The sequence below is a fragment of the Diaporthe amygdali genome (genome assembly GCF_026229845.1).
Source record: "Diaporthe amygdali strain CAA958 chromosome Unknown NODE_13_length_1014660_cov_65_381101, whole genome shotgun sequence".
NCBI lineage: Eukaryota > Fungi > Ascomycota > Sordariomycetes > Diaporthales > Diaporthaceae > Diaporthe > Diaporthe amygdali.
The window spans coordinates 583,408-605,710 of record NW_026517033.1 but is presented as its reverse complement, the minus strand read 5'-3'; the positions used below and the strand labels follow the sequence as shown (position 1 = coordinate 605,710).

The window sequence follows — 22,303 nt, the reverse complement described above, 5'->3', positions numbered from 1 at the left end:
GCTCTCTGCCCGTATAATAAGCGAGTCGAGTCACTTCTTCACCAGCCTCCAATCCCTAATCCCCCAATCCCCAATCCCCAATTCCCAATTCCCCGGCACTGGATCAGACCCAGTCCCCAGAACGGCCTAGGTCAGGATGTGGAGAGCCAAGAACCCCTCAGGAGGAGGAGGATTACTCATAGACACTCTGAATCAAACAAGTCATTGGACAGAGAACTGCTGCGGGGGTCAGCAGTGGTGGATTGCGGGGAAGTGGGCTCGCTCCAGTCGCTGAGATGGGTCTCCTGGGGAAGAAAATGAGCTTGATGCTGACAAGCTTCCGTGGGGTCTGGGGAAAGGCCACGCCAACTGTGGATGCCAGCAGGTCTTGGCCCTCAACGCTCAACGCTGCCGATTCCGCTTACGCTGCCCTTTCATTCACTTGACTCCATCTGGGCAGTTGACTCGGCTACTGGTGACTCTCTCCCTTCACACCGCGTCCGTCCCATGTTTCTTGTGTTTGGTTTTGTTTACGTAGCATCCGTCTGTCTTGCTATCTATATTTTGGCCCGCGCTGTCTCTGCGGAAAACTTTTAAGCCCCAATATCTATCTCCAAACCAATTTGTTCTTCTTGTTCAGATACTCAAATCTGCCCGTTGTTACTAGAGCACAAAGATGAAGCCCTCCTCCCTGGCAGACGTCGACAACGACGTCGACAAGCCCTCAGATGCCGTCATCGAGGACTCACACCTACACCACGAACACAATGCCCACATGACAAGAAACATCCTCTTCAAGACAGACACACGCGTCCTGCCTATCCTAGCCCTGCTGTTCCTGTGCTCCTTTCTCGACAGGACAAATGTTGGCAACGCAAAGATCATCGGCCTCGAGGAGGACCTGAATATCTCTAACCTGCAGTACAACCAGGGGCTGGCTGTATTCTATGCGACTTATGTTGCGAGGTCAGTCAGTGATTGGCACGGCACATCTATACCACCTACCAACCATATTCGTACACTGCCGTGCAACCCTATGTCAGAACAAACTTAGTTCAGATCGGCCTCGATACAACACTGTTTTCTCAACTGTATATTCCCAATCAAGTAGCTAACCACGTGCCATCCCACAGCGAGCTCCCCTCCAACCTGATTCTGAAGCGTCTCACCCCCCGCGTCTGGCTGGCCGCCCTGGCCTGCGCCTGGGGTATAGTGACCATGTGCCTAGGCTTCGTCCGTAACTATGGCTCCTTCGTCGCCGTTCGCGCCATCTTGGGCATGACAGAAGGTGGCCTGCTCCCCGGCATGGTGCTGTATCTCTCCGGTCTATACACGCGCGGCGAGATGGCCTTGCGAATTGGCATCTTCTACACCGCCGCGTCGCTGTCGGGTGCCTTTGGCGGGCTGCTCGCCCGAGGACTTTCTGCCATTGGACCCCGAGGTGGTTTGGAAGGCTGGAGGTGGATATTCATCATCGAGGGGCTGCTGACCGTCGTCTGTGGTGTCATCGCGTACTTCTTCCTCGCTAGCAACCTGCAGACTGCGTCTTTCCTCACTCCTGAGGAGCGGGAATTCGCTGCCAAGAGGCTGTCTGGGGAGACTACTGCAGGGGAGAGGTTCAAGTAAGCCATTTTCACTGGTCATATATCCTGCAATTGCATTTTCACCTCTGGAATATTCTTTGCTAATCTGGGATTGCAGCGTCAACCACGAGAGAGAAGAGAAGTTCCGGTGGTCCGAGGTCAAGCGAGGCGTTCTGAACATACAACTCTGGCTGACTGCCACCGCCTACTTCGCCATTCTCTCCGGGCTCTATTCCTTCGCCCTATTTCTACCAACAATTATCAACGACATGCACATCACCTCCAATGCCAACCAGACCCAGCTGTGGTCGGTCATTCCCTACGCCGTCGCCACCCCAGTCACAGGTTAGCAGTAATTCGCCTCAACAATCCTTTGCGATACATACTGACGCGTCCCTGATGCACAGTCTTCGTCGCTTTCCTCTCCGACCGCCTCAAGCTGCGCGGCACCATCATGCTCTTCACCCTCCCCATCGCCATCGTGGGTTACGCCGTCATCGCCAACGTCAGCTCAGCCCAGGTCCGGTTCGGCATGACCTGCCTCATGGCCATAGGCATGTACTCTAGCGTGCCATGCGTGCTGGTCTGGAACTCAAACAACTCCGCCGGCCACTACAAGCGGGCCACAACGTCCGCACTGCAGCTCGCCATCGCCAACGCCGGGGGTTTCGTCGCTAGTGAGTCCCTGCCCCTTGCATCCTTTCCTGAACTATTTCGTCCTTCAATGCGCATTTCCGTATTTTTATGTCTGGCCTCTCGTGTTAACATTTTCATCTAGCATTCAACTACCCTAGCTCTGAAGGGCCGCTGTACCACAAGGGCCACACAGTCATCCTAGGACTACTCTGCTACGCCTGGGTGGCTGTGCTAGCGAACGTGCTGTACTGCAAAAAGGTGAACAAGGACAAGCGGGACGGCAAGTATGCCGAGTTTGAGGGGAGCGGCGATGATAGGGACCCGCGATTTGTGATGATACTGTGAAAGCGTGCGCGTGATTTTGACAATTTGAGGCGGGCTATTGGGAGAATATACTCCGTACCCCTGGCCTTTTTAGAAGAGATCTTGGCTAATAATTGGATCTCGCATAATACATATTCTGAGTGACTGCATCTGTTGACTGAACTGTCTTCTGGGAAGGGCGTTCATGAAATATACTCCGAGCAGTGGTGAAGTATCATAGGGATCTAGTAAGGATGCCTCCTGCATAACAACAGGCAAATCTGCATCCTCAAGGACGGACACAACTTCACGTTCAGTCTGCTATGCCTAGTTGCTTTTTAAATCGTTTAGCTCGAAGCCAGCATGAGTCTCTAAAGCAGCCCGGACCATTACTGGCCCATCCACTTACTACACTACGCACCTAAGCAGATTATTGAATACAACCTGCCAAGATTCTCAAGTCAATATATCTGGTAGCTTTCAAACACAAAAGTGCCAAGCCACCAGCCGGGCCTCACAAGCAAAGCAAAGCCGGCTTCAACGACTTGGTTCACGATAATTGTCCCCTTCTAAACAAGACCTCAACATCCCGAGATGTTCCCACTTCCCGTCGCAGCTCCTCCGCGGAGTCCATCATGACCCAGCAAATGGGCCATGTTTCTGCAAGCACGGGGACCACTACACATTGGCACGCTGACTGGTATGCAGGAGGTAGCAGTCCCGCCCTGCATGAGATCTCGCGCGGCTGTAACGTCGAAGCGGGGCACCACTGCTGACAAGCAGGTATTTGGTCGCCCAAGGCTGTCCGCGGACACTTTCGGGCGTATGCTTGAGTGATTGGATAATGTGTCTTTTGGATGACTCTGCAAATGAATTGTGAATTGATGGCTCGCCTAGCAATTCAAGGCGAAAGATTGCCAGCGAGAGACAGACTTGGCCGAGTCTATCTCTTCGCTATCAATGATACTCGATTGACTGCGGACAACTGCGACCTTACATCTGGGCACGTGGTATGCTGCTCTTCAGTAAGCGATTGAGTTTGTTGACCCCACTCAAGTCCCGAGCACCTAGTCCATGATAACCTCGGAGCCCGTTCGGGAAGGAGCAGAGGCTGCAACTTAGTATGCGATGAAAATGCCACCATCACCAGAATGCCGTCCGCCTCGTCTCATTGGGTGTCACCGCCATCCTGGACGCGCAACTCAAAGTAGCACCAATATGAATAAAGGACTGGGGCGGTGGAAGTTACCTTCTCATCGGCTCCGTGGTACCCGCTTGAGTCTTTCTCCAGACAGGTCATGAATTATACAGGTGGTATCCAAGAACTCCGAACTCTGACCCCGCCCTCCGGAGGCACTTCCAGAACAGGATAGACAGGTGGCATCGTCAAGCCCGCACCAAAGCCAATGTCAAGGTCACAGGCCGGCACGAAGTGCACATGCCTCAATTACTCGACCGTGCGTTGGTCGTGATAGCTGCAATGCCTTTACGACGCACTGCCATCTGGAAATCCGCGGGCGCCGCTTCCAGAGTCTGGTGAGTATGAGAGATATCTATAAATTCGAGAGGATGTCTGCATATCTGGAGCATGGGAGAAGAGGAGCGGAAGAACTTATCTCTCGTCACATCGAAAACGATTCAACATAAGCACATTAATCCAGGGAAAACAATAAACATGCAATTCTCCAAGATCCTCATCACCAGCCTCTTCGGCCTCGCCGTCGCCAGCCCCATCGACAAGCGCACGGCGGCAGAGATCGAGACCGACATCGCCACCATCAGCTCGGACCTGACCTCCTTCAACACGGCCATCAACGCCTTCACCGGCTCGCTCCTTCAGGCCCTCTCGCTGCTCACCAGCTACAACACCCTGGCCTCCGCCACCACCACCGCAACCTCAGAGATCACTTCCACCGGCGCGCTGGCCGCCTCCGACTCGGCTACCATCTACGCGTCCGTGTCGAGCCTGACTACCCAGATCTCCGACACTCTGAGCGATGCTACGGCCAAGGTGCGTTCTGGCCTGTTGAGCTGAAATGGTGATGTTATTTAAGCAACTGACATGTTGGCTCTTGGTAGGAATCGGTTGTTGCCTCGTCCGGATACACGAGCTCGGTCTGCTCGGCTTTGTCAACGCTGTCTGTAAGTGTTATCCTCGGAGCATTGTTCCGTCTTCCGTGGATAGGGAGATACTGATGTGGTTTAGACGGACTCGGATGCATTCTTCACGGCCCTTGAAGGCACCAGTAAGTACTCCACCCACATGGGGCGCGAGTGTGCAGTGCTGATACTCCGTAGTCGATTCTGCCTACACTAGCCAGGTTGATGCCTTGCAGGCTACCGTCGCCTCTGGCTTCGCGAGCACGATATCTGCATATGGATGCTAAACGGATTTTTTTGTTTATCTTATTGAGCTCCTTTTCTTATGTTTCTGGTGTATGTCGATCACAGGGAGAATCTCGACGAAGTTGGGAAGTTCGTTGAGAAGTGGAAATAGGGAGGGGGGTTTTCACTGAAAAGCTCACTGGTTGAGACTGCCTATATGGTGTTCATGTACAAATTGCGAACTGTTGAAACCTCAAATGTGATACCACCAACTACGGATGTGAACGAAGTCGTGAACTAAACCGTCCCTGGAAATTCCATTCCAGTTTGCCCGAATCTCATTCCATGAACCCCATCGGCCGCAGGATCCTGTTGTTCCCATGAATTTTTCTGAATCTCTCCCTGCTGCCCAAAATCTGTGATCCCAGGCCAGAATGTCCCAAAAGGATATGCTTCGATCGTCGGAAAAGCTGCTATATCGTTTTCCTGCCCCAGGTTTCCAAACATGAAGTCCGAATTCATGTTCCCAAGGCCATCCCAGCTCAACACCGGACCATCTTGGTCAGCTCGGGGTGGTACTGGCGACAACCCCAGCGGTAAGCCAGTCGATTCCGCAACATTTTCAGACCCTCCCTGCTCATACCTGGACGTATCAGTGTTGGATTGTGGGTGGGTGTTTCGTGAGGAGGCGTGGTGGGCATTGGGTCGCCCTTGCCAGAGTTGTCTTAACATCCGGCTGTAACCATGACATATGTGTGTTTCGATAGATGGAGCTTCTTTCATTACGGCGATGAACCGAAGTACTAAATCGGCGACTTCTTGGCGCTGAACGTCGTTTTGAAAGGCTCCGGCGCATTGGGCCTTGTAGAGGAAGACTGTTGCGTACACTCCATATCTAGCAGCTGATTTTAGTGGCATCAATCTTCGAACAAGACTGGACTTACTGGTGGAACTTACAGATAATAACGTGATGGCAAGTAACATATTACTCGCTGTGGATCGAGACTATTCACCAGACCCAAAAGGTTCTTCGCTGCACTGATGGCGTCAAACACATACCGGCCATCGGGAGAAGACATGACTCCGCCTGAGAACAATTCCGCTAGAGGTCGTTTGCAAGTCCTTTGCCGTTTTGGCAATGACGGCCGAGGAGCCGCCGTTCGCGTAAGAACAGCTTGGAATGAGAAAGCGTTTATGTATAGACAGATGTACTCGTACGTCAAAAGCAGTGTGCTTTTGATTTTGTGGGATGCTTGAACGACGTTCCATTTCGCATGCCAGCTGTTAGTTGACCGAAGAAAGTCGTCCAGATAACGAGCGTAGTCGCCGTCATATACCATGGTCAGAGTCATTTCTGTCGACGAGTAGAGTATCGCGTGAGCATTGTGCAAGATCTGGGTGAGTTCAATGTTGGCCTGCAGGATGGATGCGTAATCTTCATCCCTGATGCCTGGAACAGGCTTGAGGCTAGGAAAGTCTTCGGCTGTGAATTGCGCGGATAAAGAGGGGCCACGAGACCAAAATGATTGCCCTAAGCGGGCAGAAATTTGTCGGTCCACCAGAAACACGTCTGGAGAAGCAATTAGCAACTTTCCTTTTCATGACAATTCTGCGTTACGATGTGTACTCACGGACCCAAATGAGCCTCTTGCGCTCCTCTCGTTCCTTCGACTCACTATCTCCAGCGTGTCTAAAGGCGGCTCGGTCCAAGCAGAGAAGGTAACCTTGTCGTATCGCAAGACCTACTAGAGACCAAGCCGTTCTATCTTCGCTAAACAGATTTTTCGGCGTCTCTGAAGCCGGCTGCTTGGTCTGAATGTGGGGCAACCACTCGGATAAGAGCAGCAGGCCTTCTACGGTCCGCGGGGTCTGGGCCCAGGATTGTGCCAGAAGTACTTCAAGCAAGAGGCGTTGAGTGTGATCCCAGCAGTACCGGTGTGTAAGAGAGTGATTTGGTGAGTCTCTTGAAGCGATGGTGAGAATGACCGTGAGTAAGAAGTAATCGGATCGCTGTAACTTTTCCACACCCGACGGCCCCAGCATGTAAGAGGGAACAATGGGGCAGTAAGGATGGTAGTTTCGGGCAAACCTACTCTTTATTATCAGTCGAATTCTTGACCTATTCAATGGGCTCGGAAGGCTGACGTGAGGAGCAACTCTGGCAAAACACTCGGATGCAGCAGTCCTCTCTGAACTAAATCATAATCATCGAGTGCCGTTGTGGGCGGTCTGCCGTGATGCTGGTCATGATCACCGTCGCTCATGGCAAGTACACTGTCGATGGACGAAGACGGACCAGGTATGGAGGGATTTGTGGTAGTGTTTGCAGGAGAACCACGCCCACGCTGATGCCGGCCATGACTTGAAGGCCGATTTGATGAGGCGTCGCTCGAGCGTGCCAGGAATTGCAGAGCATCTGCAGGGTTTCTAAGTTCCATGCGTAAGCTATCGTCTGTTGTCCGCTCTTCATATTTGTCGTTGTCCATCTGCGAATCATCGGTAGATGGGATAGCGTCGTCATGTTCTGATATTGAGGGCGCGGCGAAAGCGCGGCGAGCTTTGCCTTGGGTGCTGATGGAACGTTCTGAGGAATGCGTTGCTCCTTGGCCTGCTCGATTTGACCGAAAGTTGTTTCCTCGTCTAGACTCAACCAGCACACACTGGCTGCCCGAGTTGTGACACGACACACAGGGAGGCTTCTTTGGCTCGCCTACACCATCACTGCGAGGGACACATGAGCCAAACAGCTTCACGATGCATCGAGGCAGGATTCCTTACAGATTGCACTTGGCTTTGCGCCGTCGGCACCTTAAGCATGCCCGATAAGAACGTTTACCGGTTCCGATTGTCATGCCGTCGGTAGAGGGTTTTAGTACCAAGCATCGGGAATTGGGGAGGTTCGGAAGGAGAATATCAATTGTTTCTTGTAGAAACTTCACTCGGCAACGGTCGGCCATGCGGTCTGACTTCACATTTCCCGCATCCGATAAGTATCTGGGAGATGTGGGGTCCAGGGTTGCATTGCGGAGAACCAAATAGAGTGACATTTTTCCAAGATCTGGAAGCAAAATGCACAGATTATCTTGGGAGAAGGCATTATTCCTACAAGGTGATCAAATAGTGCTATAGACTAAATGACCTTCACTTCGAGTTCTTGGGGTCTTTTATTGTCTTCGCAAGCTTGTTTCAGAAACAAACTTATACAGAGGTGGCAATGAAATAGCTTGTCATTCCAACCGATGACAGCAAGTTCGGTCGGAGCATTCATAAAGTTACAGAACCAAGAAGTACTTGAAATGGTCGATTAAGCCGACCTGTAACTAAGTGGTTCGTTCTTTGCAACTAGGAGGATGGATGGTGTTCTGATTCCATCCTCAACCTCACCACTCGTCTGTCCACTTCGACCGTTATTGCTGGTCTCAGTTTGTGCGCGAGAATTAGAGTGATCTGGCTCGATATTCCACGCATTCTTGAATTTCCTAAGTTATAATACATTTCTTGCTAACACAACATGAACGCGAAGACGTAAATCGCTCAAGGAAGGCCTTGTCGAGTGTCTACGTGTTCATTTAGGCCCCACGCCTGGCTGCTGTCATCGTGGACAGTAGCACGTCTCATGTCCCTCTTGTATTTGAAGGCAAATTCACCGCCTACTGCCCTATGCATTGTGCAAGTGTTGTCCCAGACGACAAGGTCTCCAACATTTTCCCATTCAACCATAAGGCGGTACTTGTCTTGCGTAGCATGTGTAAAGAGCTTGTCGAAGAGTTGCTTGGATGCCTCAGATTCAAGACCCTCGATATGATGGATATGCATGGCAAGGTACAAGTTCATACGACCCGACCTCTCATGCTTCTGTGCTATCCTATGACGGCCCATAGGGTAATCCGTGGGTTCAATGTTTGCGAAGTGGTTCGGAGCGGCCAGCTTTCTGGAGTGCATAACGGAATGACACCCGATGTAGTCATTATCGAGGAGATCCTTCTTGGTCTCCTGGTCAAGGTCGTCCCACGCTGCTCTGGTGTCGCAGAATTCTGTGCTGCCACCAGTACCCGGGGGAGGCAGCTCATGAGAGAGCAGGAGAGAAAGGCCAGCCCGACGAGGATTGAAGCTGGAGTCGACGTGAAATAGACTGTTGCCCCTGTTGGCTTGGCCACGGGGGCTCTTCGGGTCCACGATAGATCCATCAACCTCTATATTGCCAACGTCGAATAGCTCATCATATTTGAGGCGGTTCTTCCTACCTGCCTTGTTATAGGGCTTGACATCGTCCAGCTCACCAAAACTGCGAGCCAGCTTGATGTGGGTCCCGTCGGTCAGGTTGCTCTTTCGAATAACAACTACACCGTACTGTAGTCAATCCGTCAGTTAAGAAGGTCATAGAGTAATGGCTAGTAGGTTTACCTTCTTCACTAATTCCTCTACCAAGTGATAGCTCTCCTCGGTGACATCTTCCGCAAAGTCGAAACCTTCAACCACAACGCCGAAACAAGGCTTCAACTGCTTGATCTGGGGAGCTGTGGTGGTGACCAAGGTAACAGTTTTCGTGGTGGCTGACATGGTGAGAGTTGGCTTGACTTGTCTGAATTCAAATGTTGCTCGAAAGTTATGATGCCCAAAGAGTTGGAGAAGATGGCAGTGAACTCTACCTCATAGCAATTGGAGAAAGGGCATTTAAATGCTTGTTCGTTGCTGGGTCAGAGTAGGCGCATCCGTCAAACTCCAATCCTTAGCCGAATCTTTGCCATCTTGTTTCGTCACTGCGTTCCGAAGTCGTCCTGCCTGGATTGTAGGCTCGAGTCCGTTGCCGAAGATGACGTTCCAGGGTTGATCTACAATGGCATTGAAGTGAGAATATCCATATGATGGCTTCATTGTTGGCTCAACTAAAGATAATGCGAGCGGAATTGTTTTCAAAAATTCCAATCTTGATTTCGCGACGACTAATCGCCGTCTGAATCAGGACTGCCCAGTTCGGGTAATTCAAATTCATCAGAAAAGTTCATAACAACGGTCATCGTCGGTAACCGATGTGTAGAAACAGTCACCGCCCGTAGCCGATACATAGCCGTCCGTAGCCGATGCCTCCACCGCTTTTATACCTTGGTAGAGACTAGCCAGAGCCAGTTCTAGCATATTGCAACCAACAGCACCTTAGCCAGTCTAGAGTGCAGAAATATTTGTACGTTACTGTCTGGAAACTGAATTCCATGCCTTGCCATCATGGCCTCCTCCTCATTGATAGAGTCTGGAAGAGTGGAAGGAGTTTGACCAACGACCACACACGACTGAAGTTGTGCGAAGTGTCGGAAATCATCAAAGGTGCTTTGGATCTGTATTTGATATACTACGGTACCGAATGCAGTATGACTTACATGATAAGCTATAAGACGAAGGCATTGATTCAGGCACGGTGGGTTCGCATTTCGCTACCTTGTTAATACGTGTGGATAGGCTCCCTGATGCGGATCGTTGATCCAGCCTCTTCCCATCGACCACAACAGCTTCCCCCGAAGATTTTTGACTATTCATCAAGCCATGCGGCAGCCATTTTCCCCTTGCACCTCCATACAATATTCCTCAATTCAGTCTCCCTCTACTCTTTCGTTCGAAGGCTCATATAGGGAACAGGACCAGAATCCAGCCTGTCCTTGTTCCGGCCTTTGGGAAAGATGACACCCAGCACTTCGGCCACCCCCTTAAACCAATTATTGCACCTGTGCTAGGTTCAATTACGAAGCCGCCGACTGTGATGTTGAAGTGGACCCCCTAGATCGATCCCGTCAGCATGCGAAGCTCACTTGCAACATCACGCATGATGCTAAACTCACCTCCAAGCCTGCGAACCGGCAACACCACCAGCAATCGCAGCTGCCACCACGACTATCAAGAAGAACAAGATGACAATAAAAGTCGGCCTGGAGACCCCACAGATCTTCCGCTCCTTTTCACCTGCCGGCTCGGCGAGCTCGAGATCCGGCCCTATACTCGACAGCCGCTCGGGCCGTGGTTTTCGATACCACGCCGAATGTGGTTCCTCTCCATCGGCTTCTCTGACATGGTCGTCGTCGTCGTCGGTGAGGACAGAATCAATTTGTGGCTGGCCCTGGATATTTGCTAGTCGAGGATGCCCATCAGGCTTCCGGTACCATGATGACTGCGGCTGGTCATCGACATCTTTGACCAGAGCTTGGTCCATGTTGTTTGAAGAGTCAGAATTGATTTCTCGATTTGCTTCTGAGCGGTACGCCTTCTTAGGGTGAAAGAATAGGCGATTTCAGGGTCTAGACTGGTCCAGTGTTAGAACATGGTTCGGCTCCTGCTGCAGAGGACGGTGAAGTCATGCCTACGTGTGAGCCTCGTGGCAATTGTGTGTAATGCTGCGATACGTGGGAAACATGGACGTCAACTAGCGACGGGAGTTCCGCAAACAGCACATAAGACAGATCGAAATTGAAACAGAACTAGGCTGCCAGCTGGCTACTACGTGCGAGAGCGAACTATTTTCATCCTACCCACCAAATACAAGCCCGAGCATGCGGGGATATAGAGGCTCATCATTCTTAGGTGCAGCTTGAAACAAAAGACGGAATGCGAAGCAAAAGTGCGCAGCGCGCATGCGGCACAGCATTGTACCAAGGCAGACAGATCAGCACGCTGCCTGGCTGCACCACAGAGCGAAGAGTGCGAGCGCTTATTAGTGGAGGAGGAGGCTGTGACACAGCCCGAATGCTTCTGCGAGGTGGGAAAATGTGGGCCGCAACATGTGCGCGCACCCACCCACCCACACAACACGCATGCACTGCGAGTGAGACAGGCGGCGCCATGGCACCGCCCGGTGAGGGAGTCCTTTTTGCGGGTCGCACATGACCCGTGGCGCGGCGGCACGGCAGAAATGGCTGGGAAACGTTGGCATTTGTGTGGTTGGGAGGCCCAGGCAGAGACCTGCATTAGCTAAGTGCGGCAGACCGGCGCCAAAGACTTCGTGATGATTTCATGTGCCAATGTGCATGCAGGCGCCTCGGAATTCTGCGATCGCAGAGCACTCAATGAACATGGTTGAAGTCGAGTTGTAATTATGTGTTGCTCTGGAGCTGTATTGTGCCATCTTGTATCCGCCCCTGGTCTATGTAGATACGCCCCGGTGAAGCCGTGTTCTATCCATTCAATGCAATGGTGTCGTAATGCAATGCCATCATAGGTCCCCCTGGTATCATTGAACATGAAAGTGCATCCACATCACATCTATCGTACATGTACGCCCGAAGGTCTCCGTCAGATCTTCGTCATCTTGAATCCCACCTGCACAAACCGTGCAGCAATGTAGACAAATACCGAACAACCCATAGCCAAGCCGCAGAATAGCTGCAGGCCCAGATAGTCACCGTGCTGGCGAGACACAATGGCGCCGGCGATGGGTGAGCCAGTCAGAGCACCGAAACTCATAGCAACGAACGCAATGCCGTTGCGGTTACCAATCTGGCGGATGTCGGAGATTTGTGCGATGAGGGAGGGGCTGATAGAGATGACGCCACCAGAGGCGAAACCAAAGAGGATCGCGAAGACGATGAGAGCGGCTGACGAGTTGTTGGAAGGAATCCAGACGGCAAGGGTCACAATCGTCGACAGCGTTGTTATACATACGACCGTGTTATAGCGGCCCACCTTGTCTGCGACAATCCCTGGAACAATTCGTCCGAATATGCTATTGTGACACGTTAGCACAGGGAATATAATTTTGCTCAATAGGGTTGGGGAGGATCTCTCTTACCTGACGGCGTTGATGATAGGCAGGAGATACTCAACGAGAGTCGGGTCCATGCCAGCCTTTTGTGCCTGCAAAATGACATAATTGAAGGGGATGAACATGCCCCAGAAGAAGAGGAAGTTTCCGGCCAAGGTCAGGGCGAACGCTGGCTCCCTGAAACCCGCGAGGTAGTCTGCGACGACCAGTGGCTTCGGCTGTGGAGGCAGCCTGGTCTTGATGGTCACGCAGCTGATGGCGAGCAGCCCTAGGTAGACAAAAGCCACTGCTCGCATCGTCCAAGGGAAGCCGATCTTGGGGATAAGCTTCTGGATCATGATCGGCATAACAACGCCGCCGACGGAGCTGCCGCTCACCATGATGCCGAGCGCTGCGGCTCTCTTCTTAAAGAACCAGGAGAAGACACTCGTCATGCAGGCGTTGAACACGGCCGACGCGGAAATTCCGGCGCACACTCCCTGCGCGAGGAAGAACTGCCAGTACTCGGAGCAGAGACTCGTCATCATCAAGGCGAAGATGTAGATTACCGTGCCGATGATGAGCATCCACCGCGGGCCGTAAACATCAAAGACGCGCCCGAAGATCAGTCCGAAGAAGACCATGCCCCAGACCTCCATTGACGTGATCCACGAGACGGTACTGGCCGAGTAGTCGGAAAGTGGGCCGCGAACGTAGTACTCCTGGAACACGCCGATGCAGTTGATGAACCCGAAGGTGCAAAAGAGGCCGCACCAGCCACCAAAGACCACCATCCAGGCCTGAAGCCCGCCGTCGGGGAAGTCGCTGGGGTGGAAACCTGAGCCAGGCGGTGGACCAGCGGCTTTCTTTTCGCCATCCTGAGCCGCCTCCCTCTCACCCTCTATGATGTCTGCCTCGGCGACGTTTCTTGGTTCTCCAAAGGTGTTTGCATTTGTTTGACTGTTCTTCGATTGGATGCGATCCAAGGACGGCCTTTTTGACTGGTAGGGGGTCGCATCTTCCTTTCGTTGCTTGTCGTCGAGGTCTCTCGACGAGTCTGACTTCGCGCTGACAGAGTCAGGCATTTTGAAGTTTGGCTAAGCGTTGAGAAGTTCCTGGTTGGTGTTTGTGCGCTTATACGCTTCTGACTTGGCTTCGAAGGCCAAGAGCGCGGGCGTGGCAATTTGAAGTTGAATTAAGCTTGTTTTCGCGCATTAGTTGAGCCTCAGGGGTGGGTTGGCAGTTCAGTTTTTAAATGCGTGCAGCAAAGGCTCGATTGGACAGAACGAAGAGTGGATGTGGTCTTGTCTTCAAGATCAGTGGTCAAATTTTGCACAGTGGACACTTGTATGTTCCAAGGGAGGAGAAAGGAGGCTTTTAATGGATCACCTTGAAAAAGAAAATTGATAATGGAAAGGGTGTATGGAAATTGCTCCGTACTTCAGCTCCAAGTTCGGAGCTACGACCGGCATTCTTGTCTGCAAAAGACCGAGTTTCCAGAGAGACAACAAGGCTGCCGCTACACCCCAGACTGCGGCACCAAGGGAGTCTGGGGGGCCAGCCCTTTCAAGGTCGAAAGATTAGGCCGATCCCGATCTAGACTATGCGGCCAGCTATGACTGAGCTCGGTAAGCAGCAGGCTGGCGCTAGCGTCTACGACCAAGGAAGCTGCTTGGGTGAAGGAATCCGGAGATAAAGGGCGTGGAGCCGTTGCGAGACCAACGGAATGTGGGTTGGTTGCTTGCCTGGGTCTGGCGTTGCCAGGGTACTCACAAGATCCAAGCCACAAGAATACACTGCTTGGGAGTTTATACAGGTATCATGATCAACATCAACATCAATATCGATATCAATGTCAATACCAATATCAATGTGATCCTAAATGATGTGTGGCGTGGTGATGTTGGGCAGGTGGCCCAAGTAGGGAGGGTCACCTGGCGAAGTGCCACTGCTCATCGTTCGCACATACTTTCCCTGAGTAAATCATGGCATTGATATCGCTGGACGGAAGCGAGTCTAGCGCCGAACGAAGATCGGGCCAAAAACGCCGTCTTGATCGGAGGTAAGTGGGACGCGAGTAGCGAAGCCAAGCGCCACGCCCTTACACATTGGCCCTTGTTGTCGGCCCCCACTGACTCGGGACGAACCTGTCCTCGGTTAGGGTCTTCGGAGATTCGAGCTGGTGCCAAGCAAAGTTATCTAAAGATCAGATAAAGTCGCCGTGGTATTTGATCGGCGTACCATTGAGCTGGGCTCCCGGAGCGTGGATTCGGACCTGCGAGTGCGCCGTAAGCATGCGCACAATACACCGATTACTGGGTGGACATTTCCGTGTCTTCGGGGCCGAATAAGCCGGTGACTCGGTCCGGGTTCACATCATGTCACCCGCGCTGACAAAATCTCATGCGCTCTCATCCTTCTCGTACCGGCCCCACCTCCTCATCCTGAGGGCTTGACAGCGAGTCTAACATACGAGGCGCTTTCCTGGGTTTAGCGAACTTTTGAAGGATTACTGAAATCGATTCCGTCTTCAGACAAGTGGCCAATGAAGACGCTGCTCAATTCCCAACTAACGATCTGCGAGGCTGACTGTGCCGCCATGTGAACGTTGGATCATCATTGTTTATTCGTAGATGCTGTGTTGATACATATGAATTACTGCAAGTGTGGCTGCCTCCTGGTCGAGGACGGTCACGCGATGGGACACCTCGCTCACGATCTGACAAAGTCGTTCAGATCCTTGCTGTCCTCGAAGCGAACCTTTCCGTCTTTGCCCACCGTGGCCACATGTACAGCCAACGGTTTCTCGCTCGTAGGTCCAGTCGGCGCTTCGGAGCCAGTCACTTGCTTCTGCGGCTTAGCAGCTGCCTCCACTGCTTTGGGCACCACGCCAGCCTCGGCGTCTGCAATCTCATTAACTTGCTCCCTCGTCAGAACGTCACTGACTCTGACGCCTCGGCTAGACATCAGTATAGTCGTAGGGCCCTTGAACTGTAGAAATAGTCGGTCTCCAAAGATAGACCTCCTAGCTGTTGTCCTGAGGCTGAACAGAACCCTGGCCAGAAACTTGTAGAAACCCGTCTCTTTGGTATCCTTCCAGAACTTGGCCCAGCCTTTCGGCACCAGGCTCTCCGGCAGAGATGGAAGCTGCAGGGTCCAGGATGAGCTCTTAAATCGGAAGGGCAGCGGCAAATTCCTATCCACGCTGTATGCAACTACATGACTGGGATGCACCACCAGCTCCTCGCCTTCGCCCAGCGTTACCTGGTATATCTGGCCCGGTGCAGCCAGTGCGACTAGGCCTCTGCCTGTGACATGGTGATTTCCCCAGTGTGCTGGTGCCAGCCCGCGTTGGATTCGAGGTGTGATGCTCAAGGTGTGCCCTGTCCAGGCGAGGAGGGCATTTCGCTGGGCAATCTGCCAGTCGGTGGTGCCGTCCAGGTGGAGAATGGAGAATGTGGTGTTCGGCGACTTGGTGGCGATAAGAGCTGTCACTGGAGAGGTCGACGATATCCGCTGGTAGAGGAATGGCATGGCGAGGAGGGCATGGCGGAAGGGGGAGAGAAGTCGGAGGGTGGATTGTGTCTGTTAAAATGGCGTGTGGTCAGTTGTGTATAGCTCCCTAGCGATTCACAGTTCTGCTCACGTTCTGCGCCTTGCCTGCTACAGTCACGAGAGTACCTCTTCTCGTGTAGAGCTTCTGGGAGGCTGAAAGGGTGACGGAGAGGAGGGAGTAGGGAGAGCCGAGTACTTCGAACCGAGCATCTGGTTGTAAGTCATGTTAGTGACCTGGTTCAGTCCAGTCGAGACAGACGTCCATAAGTACCTGCTGGGTCTCTTGCCTCGACCGCTGCGCCGAATGCATCACCTCCCAAGCGAGGAGACTCGGTCGATGGGGATGCGCTGATCTGAATTGCGCGGCACTGCAGGCAAATCCAGGAGGGCCGCACCCTGCCTAGAGGCCGTGCTGCCCTCACAAGGGGCATTTGACCTCGCATTATAGGGCTGTGGGCTGCTCGGAAGCAGCAGTGTTAGAGAAGGAGTGTCTGGAGTGGGATGCGTACAAGTTCACTCCACTGCATCGTCAAAATTCGGACCAGCCCGGTACCTGGCGTGCCTGGGATATGACGGAAGAGCTTCAGCAGCGCACGGGCCAGGCAACCGAGACTGGAGCTGCAGGGCAATTGGCGCAGTGCACTGGAAACTGTCGACCCCACAGTAACTTTTCGAACGGTGGCAGGGGTAAGCTCCACGGCCGTTACTGCGACAACCAAAACCTTCCACAATATGTACAATACAGGACAGGGGTCTGTCCCGTGCTATTCAAACTTGAGGCTTCTCAGCCCCTAGGACCTGTGCGCAGTACGGAGAAGGGGAAAGGAACCGTTGAATCGTATGACCAGGCGTCAATTGCACTTATTTCCTTTCAATTGATCTCACTCCGTAATCTTATCCTTCTTTCTATGCCCTACCATCGTCTGCACTGGTACCAACATGTCTGTGAGGGTTGTCGCAAGGATACGGCCGTTGCTGGACGGCGAGATCGAGAAGGATGTAATCGTCCGCGCAGACAGCAAGGATGGCAGCAAGAAGGCAAACATCGTCAGAATACCAAACCCAAAGAACGAGTCTGAGGATTTCAACTTCTCCTTCGGCGGTGTCTACGATCAGTTAGCGACACAGGAGGCCTTGTTTACTGCCGAAGGCAGGTCGAATCTTGACCCATGCGCACCGCCAACACAGACACTGACAGAAGCTCTACAACAGTCTCACCTCACTTGAAAGCCCTTTTCCAAGGCCTCGATGTTACAATATTCGCGTACGGAGTCACTGGCACGGGAAAGACATATACGATGCGAGGAGGGCTGAAGCTGGCTGACAGAGGCCTCATCCCCCGGCTCCTCAGCAATGTCTTCCGCCGAGGGAAAAAGATCACCAAGGACTCCAACGGCGCGACCATAGTCGACGTTACCCTGTCTTACTACGAAATTTACAACGACAAGGTGTTTGATCTCCTCCAGCCTCCAGAGAAGCGAACACCTTCCGGGCTGCCTCTGCGTGAAGCCAATGGCAAGACGATTGTAGTTGGTCTGTCAGAGCAGTCATGTGAGGACCTGAAAGATTTTGAGACGCTATACATTGAGGCGAACAACAACCGCATCACGGCAGCCACGAAGCTGAATGCCCACAGCAGTCGAAGTCATGCCATCTTGCGCGTCAAAGTCACCCAGACGACAGGTGACCAGGTCCTCGAGAGTACCGTGTCTATGATCGATCTAGCAGGATCAGAAGACAATCGTCGCACTGAAAACAACCGCGAGCGTCTTGTCGAATCTGCTGCTATCAACAAGTCCCTCTTCGTCCTCTCTCAGTGCGTCGATGCCATCTCTCGTGGTGACAAGCGAATTCCCTACCGTGAATCCAAGATGACGCGTATCCTGTCCCTTGGCCAAAATAATGGAATCACTGTCATGGTCCTGAACCTCGCTCCGGTCCGGAGCTATCACCTTGATACCCTAAGCAGCTTGAACGTCAGCTCACGTGCGAAGAGGATTGAGGTCCGGGAGATCGAGAACGAAATCGTTTTCAAGCAGGCGCCGCGGTCCATGACTTTGAGCGGAACAGGAATCCAAAGACAGCCTCTGAGGCCACTGACAAATGTGCACAACGTACATGCGGGGACGGTCGCCAAGGAGAAGGCAGAAAAGGAAAAGGAGAGGGAAAAGCCAGTCAAAGCGTTCAGTGTCTTTGTCGATAGCAAGACTTCACTTGCTCGTCCTGTCGCAGCAACACTGTCTTCTCAACCGAGGAACCCACTCTCCAGCAAACGCAAATCTGACGCCGTTGATGCGCCTGCCCGCCCGTTAAAAATGACACGGCCGTCTGCGTTGGCTCGACCTCAACCGACCATGTCAGCCGCACAAATCGAAGAAATGGTTGAGCGCAAAGTACAAGAAGTTTTAGCTTCCAGGGCAGCAGCGGAGTCTCAGCAACAGGAGGAGCGTGCGCCTCCTCCTGTTCAGCCGGCTTCGGCTGATATCAGCGAAGCTGTGCAACGGAGACTCGACGCTCTCGAGCGACGAATTGAAGATACTCAGGGTGAAGGAGCTGGTGGCAAATCAGAAGGGATGCGGCTCCTACTTCAAGCAAGAAAACTCAAAGAGAACGGGGAAGACGAGGCTGCACTGAACTGTTACGAGTCAGCGTTGCGATTTTTCCCAACGCAACCGAAGCTGCTTGGCAAAATTGAGAAGTTGAAGTCAAAGATTGCTGCAAAGCGTGCAAAAGTTGACGCTAGCGAGCAGACCCAGGAACAACAGAAGCCGCCCAACAGCAAGAAGAGGGCTGCAAGCCGCCAGCCTGAAGCAGAGGACGATGGCGACGATCCTGCATACGTCGATGACGACGCAGGCGCTGATGCAGATGAGAGCTACGTGGGCAGTGCTCCTATTAAATCGCAACCCAAGTCCAGAGCCAAGGCTTCATCCACTCCCGAGGTTGATCCCCTCGCTCGCCTCCCAGCAGACGACCCACGCACGCACCAGCTCCTTGATATTGTGAACTCGCGTGATGTGAACCTGATCAAGGGCCTCCGCGGCTTCGGGGCAAAGAAGGCACAGAGTCTGGTCGCGCGTATGAATGGTATTGACTATGGTGGTACTCGCCCAGACCACTTCAGGGTAGACTCGCTGGTTCAACTGAGCGGAGTCTTCGGCATGGGCGAGAAGGTTGTGGAGAAGGCGTGGGAGGGCCTTGATGGCTTGGGCCAAAGTGTGTGCTGAGTAAGTTTTTTTTTGGCCCCGTTGGCACGGGTAAGAAAGGTTTGTCTGTGGTTCATATTGCTTTCACGAGTTGTTCTTTATAGCAGGTGTTTGTTACGTTGTTGCTTTTGCCGGTCCCTGTTCTCATGCATGGCGAGGCGTTAAGGAAGCTTTTAAAGAGGAGCATTGCAAGTTAATTCAAGTACCATCGAAAAGACCAAGGATCCCCGTTCCAATCAGCGTGATACCATGAATGTTGCTCGGTCTTGCTCGCGGTCTGCGCAGTTTAGCAACCTCATCGCTTATACGAGGCTAGCACACAGTGAGCTCGTTTGTCATCGAGATCAGACTGACAACCCCTTCGCCACAACAGCTCATCGTTCAATGTCACGATGAACTACTTCAAACGTACTCCCGCTTTATGAACAACGACTTCTCAGTATTTCCTGCTCTCAAAACGCAAGCAAGCACAATCTTTACGCTATGCACACAGATTGTCATCGTCCATCATGGCGCATGGACTATCACAAAACCACTCGAGCTCGGCCGGTGCCGTTCCTTCTATTTGCAGCCCGGCGCGAAACGACATCATTTAGTGGAGAGTTCATTGAAATTCTGGTTCCAGAGTAGGGAACGCAGGAAGTACCGCGCCAAAGTATCACACTGGCCAAGGACTCCTAAAATTCGCGAGTTTGATGATTTTCTGGCTGTCTTGACTTATCCTCATAGGTGGCCCTTGACTACGCTTCGTGCTTTCGGGCTGGAACTTCGTTCGAGTGGATTGATCGCAGATAGGAGGCCACAGGATCTGAATACTTCAGTAGGCTTGCACTAGTGCTAAATTGACTCAGACGGATATGACTTCAGCCTTTGGTGCAGCTATCTAGATAATTACGTGTCACTAGACAAATTAGCTCTCTGCCAATCGCTGCCTACTGCGATACTAGGTCAATCGCGCATAGTCACTTGAACACTTCGCATGTTCCACTACGAATATGTCACTGAACTGGCTGTTCGCCTGGGCTGGGCCACGTTATTAACCCGTTTCCACCCCGACGTGCGCATGTGCAACGAGATCCTTGCTGTCGGATCCCACTATTTAATTATTATTGCTGCCTGGAAACGTTTCTGATTGCCTTATTGATCCTTTCCCACATCTGTAAAATGTGCTGCGTGATTCTCTTCATCGACTCAATAATCTGGTCACTCTTCGACATTATCAGGCGTGCGACGCGGTCGTCACACGATGGGACTGTTGTCGAGGAGGTCGGCGAGCGACCCAGAGAAATTGAGAATACAGGCCTCAGGGAACAGATCTCGACGCGCCAATTCATATTCATGGCGCTGGGAGGCTCCATCGGTGCCGGCTTGTTTATCGCCTCAGGCAAAGGCCTCCAACAAGGCGGACCAGGCGGGCTCTTCTTTGCGTTTGCCATCGTCGGCCTCGCGGTCTGGCTGACAATGTGCGCGCTGGGCGAGCTGTCGGCCAGCTTCCCCGTCCAGGGCTCCTTCTACGACTTCTCGATCCGATTTATCTCTCCCAGCTGGGGCTTTGCCATGGGATGGAACTATAATATCAACTTCATGCTTATAGTTCCCTTCGAAATTACGGTCATTATACTCATTGAGAGATACTGGGGCGACGCAGTGCCGGACATTGCGCTGGTTCCTGTTCTCATAGTAGGTTTGTTCGCAGTGCATATCCTCGGAGCGAAGGCATATGCTGAGGTGGAGCGTGCCCTCGGCATTGCGAAAATTATCGTCCTGGTGATGTTCACGATTACAGGTGTTGTCATTGCTGGTGGAGGAACGCGCGAAGCCAATGGGCGTGGCTTTGAAAACTGGCAAAAGTAGGTTATGCATCAGACTCATGATTGAGTCCAACTATGCTGACAACTTTGTTCTAGTGGACAAGCCTTTCTTAATGGTGGAGCTGGCTTCATATCCGTCTTCGTCGCCGCAGGAATGGCCTACGGCGGAACAGAAATGCTCGGCCTCGCGGCAGCGGAGTGCCGAGAACCTCGAAGGGTCATGCCGTTGGCATCGATGCTTGTTGTCGGCCGTCTGATAGTATGCTACCTTCTCCCACTATTCGTCGTCGGCCTCGTCCTCAAACCGTCAGCCTTCCTCGAGCCCGATTTCGCCAACCTTCACGCCATTTCGCCCTTTGTCGCTGCCGTTCAAAAGGCTGGCATCAAGGTTCTCCCGCATGTCATCAACGCCTTTCTTATCGCTGCGGTATTCAGTATGGGCAGCTCGGCATTCTTTGCTTCTTCGAGGAGCTTGACGGCAATCTGCAAACAAGGGATGGGCCCGAGAATATTCGCGAGGACTATGAAGAGCGGGTTGCCGTTAAACTCGCTTCTTGCTGTCTTGGTCGTGGCGCAGTTGGCCTGGATTGCCGCTGCTCCTGATGGGTCTTACATATTTGAGTGGCTCCTTGCACTGGCCTCGACGAGCAACTTCTTCACGGTAAAAACAGTTTCCCAAGCTCCCATCAAGAAAGAAATAGGAACGAGTTCACATTTTGACTGACAACTACAGTGGTTGAGCATATGCGTCTGCCATATACGCCTCCACCGCGCGATGAAGCGACAAGGCCGCAACGTCAACGAGCTCGAGTGGAGATCACCTACGGGCGTCTGGGGCAGCTATCTCGCTGCATTCATAATCGTGTGTTGCATGGTCTCACTTATTGTTAGCGCTGCCCTGCCACCTGTCATACCGCATTCGCAATCTCGTATCGAGACTGCGATGCAGAATATCATCGGCTTTATTGTGGTGTTCGTGTGCTGGGCTGGCCATTTGGTGATCGCTGCCCGGAGGAACAATGCCTCGTGGAGGGAGAGATTTCTCATACCTCTCGACCAACTGACATTGCCTGAGCTGGACGCTGGGCAGTCACCGCATGGATCTTCTATCGAGAAAAATGGCAATGGTGATGCGCAGGCGTAATGTTTCCTAGACATAGCTGTATATCATACTCTACTTAA

At 52.5% G+C, this 22,303-nt stretch overlaps 9 protein-coding genes across 9 annotated transcripts; 4 read left to right on the top strand and 5 right to left on the bottom strand.

The window, feature by feature from the left end:
- Window positions 1-655: 655 nt before the first annotated feature.
- J7T55_003822 (major facilitator superfamily transporter) lies at window positions 656-2,543 on the top strand (the record flags this gene model as incomplete). Its single annotated transcript, XM_053143170.1, has 5 exons — window positions 656-945; window positions 1,113-1,601; window positions 1,681-1,907; window positions 1,970-2,239; window positions 2,341-2,543. 5 exons carry the CDS (start codon window positions 656-658, stop codon window positions 2,541-2,543), a joined length of 1,479 nt encoding a protein of 492 aa, XP_052994067.1.
- Window positions 2,544-4,176: 1,633 nt separating this feature from the next.
- J7T55_003821 (hydrophobic surface binding protein a) lies at window positions 4,177-4,888 on the top strand (the record flags this gene model as incomplete). Its single annotated transcript, XM_053143169.1, has 4 exons — window positions 4,177-4,512; window positions 4,581-4,643; window positions 4,708-4,747; window positions 4,800-4,888. The coding sequence occupies 4 exons, from the start codon at window positions 4,177-4,179 to the stop codon at window positions 4,886-4,888; spliced, it is 528 nt and encodes a 175-aa protein (XP_052994066.1).
- A 235-nt stretch (window positions 4,889-5,123) lies between these two features.
- J7T55_003820 (uncharacterized protein) lies at window positions 5,124-7,678 on the bottom strand (the record flags this gene model as incomplete). The annotated part of the gene is made up of 6 exons (XM_053143168.1): window positions 5,124-5,721; window positions 5,886-6,396; window positions 6,458-6,836; window positions 7,123-7,466; window positions 7,516-7,547; window positions 7,605-7,678. 6 exons carry the CDS (start codon window positions 7,676-7,678, stop codon window positions 5,124-5,126), a joined length of 1,938 nt encoding a protein of 645 aa, XP_052994065.1.
- A 682-nt stretch (window positions 7,679-8,360) lies between these two features.
- J7T55_003819 (lpha-ketoglutarate-dependentdichlorophenoxyacetate dioxygenase) lies at window positions 8,361-9,386 on the bottom strand (the record flags this gene model as incomplete). The annotated part of the gene is made up of 2 exons (XM_053143167.1): window positions 8,361-9,176; window positions 9,231-9,386. 2 exons carry the CDS (start codon window positions 9,384-9,386, stop codon window positions 8,361-8,363), a joined length of 972 nt encoding a protein of 323 aa, XP_052994064.1.
- A 1,172-nt stretch (window positions 9,387-10,558) lies between these two features.
- J7T55_003818 (uncharacterized protein) lies at window positions 10,559-11,025 on the bottom strand (the record flags this gene model as incomplete). The annotated part of the gene is made up of 2 exons (XM_053143166.1): window positions 10,559-10,595; window positions 10,658-11,025. The coding sequence occupies 2 exons, from the start codon at window positions 11,023-11,025 to the stop codon at window positions 10,559-10,561; spliced, it is 405 nt and encodes a 134-aa protein (XP_052994063.1).
- A 1,076-nt stretch (window positions 11,026-12,101) lies between these two features.
- J7T55_003817 (riboflavin transporter mch5) lies at window positions 12,102-13,634 on the bottom strand (the record flags this gene model as incomplete). Its single annotated transcript, XM_053143165.1, has 2 exons — window positions 12,102-12,531; window positions 12,598-13,634. The coding sequence occupies 2 exons, from the start codon at window positions 13,632-13,634 to the stop codon at window positions 12,102-12,104; spliced, it is 1,467 nt and encodes a 488-aa protein (XP_052994062.1).
- A 1,627-nt stretch (window positions 13,635-15,261) lies between these two features.
- Window positions 15,262-16,535, bottom strand: J7T55_003816 (uncharacterized protein; the record flags this gene model as incomplete). The annotated part of the gene is made up of 3 exons (XM_053143164.1): window positions 15,262-16,134; window positions 16,196-16,314; window positions 16,376-16,535. The coding sequence occupies 3 exons, from the start codon at window positions 16,533-16,535 to the stop codon at window positions 15,262-15,264; spliced, it is 1,152 nt and encodes a 383-aa protein (XP_052994061.1).
- A 508-nt stretch (window positions 16,536-17,043) lies between these two features.
- J7T55_003815 (kinesin heavy chain) lies at window positions 17,044-19,331 on the top strand (the record flags this gene model as incomplete). Its single annotated transcript, XM_053143162.1, has 2 exons — window positions 17,044-17,219; window positions 17,303-19,331. 2 exons carry the CDS (start codon window positions 17,044-17,046, stop codon window positions 19,329-19,331), a joined length of 2,205 nt encoding a protein of 734 aa, XP_052994060.1.
- Window positions 19,332-20,474: 1,143 nt separating this feature from the next.
- On the top strand, window positions 20,475-22,265 carry J7T55_003814 (permease; the record flags this gene model as incomplete). The annotated part of the gene is made up of 3 exons (XM_053143161.1): window positions 20,475-21,160; window positions 21,218-21,791; window positions 21,855-22,265. The coding sequence occupies 3 exons, from the start codon at window positions 20,475-20,477 to the stop codon at window positions 22,263-22,265; spliced, it is 1,671 nt and encodes a 556-aa protein (XP_052994059.1).
- Window positions 22,266-22,303: the final 38 nt, after the last annotated feature.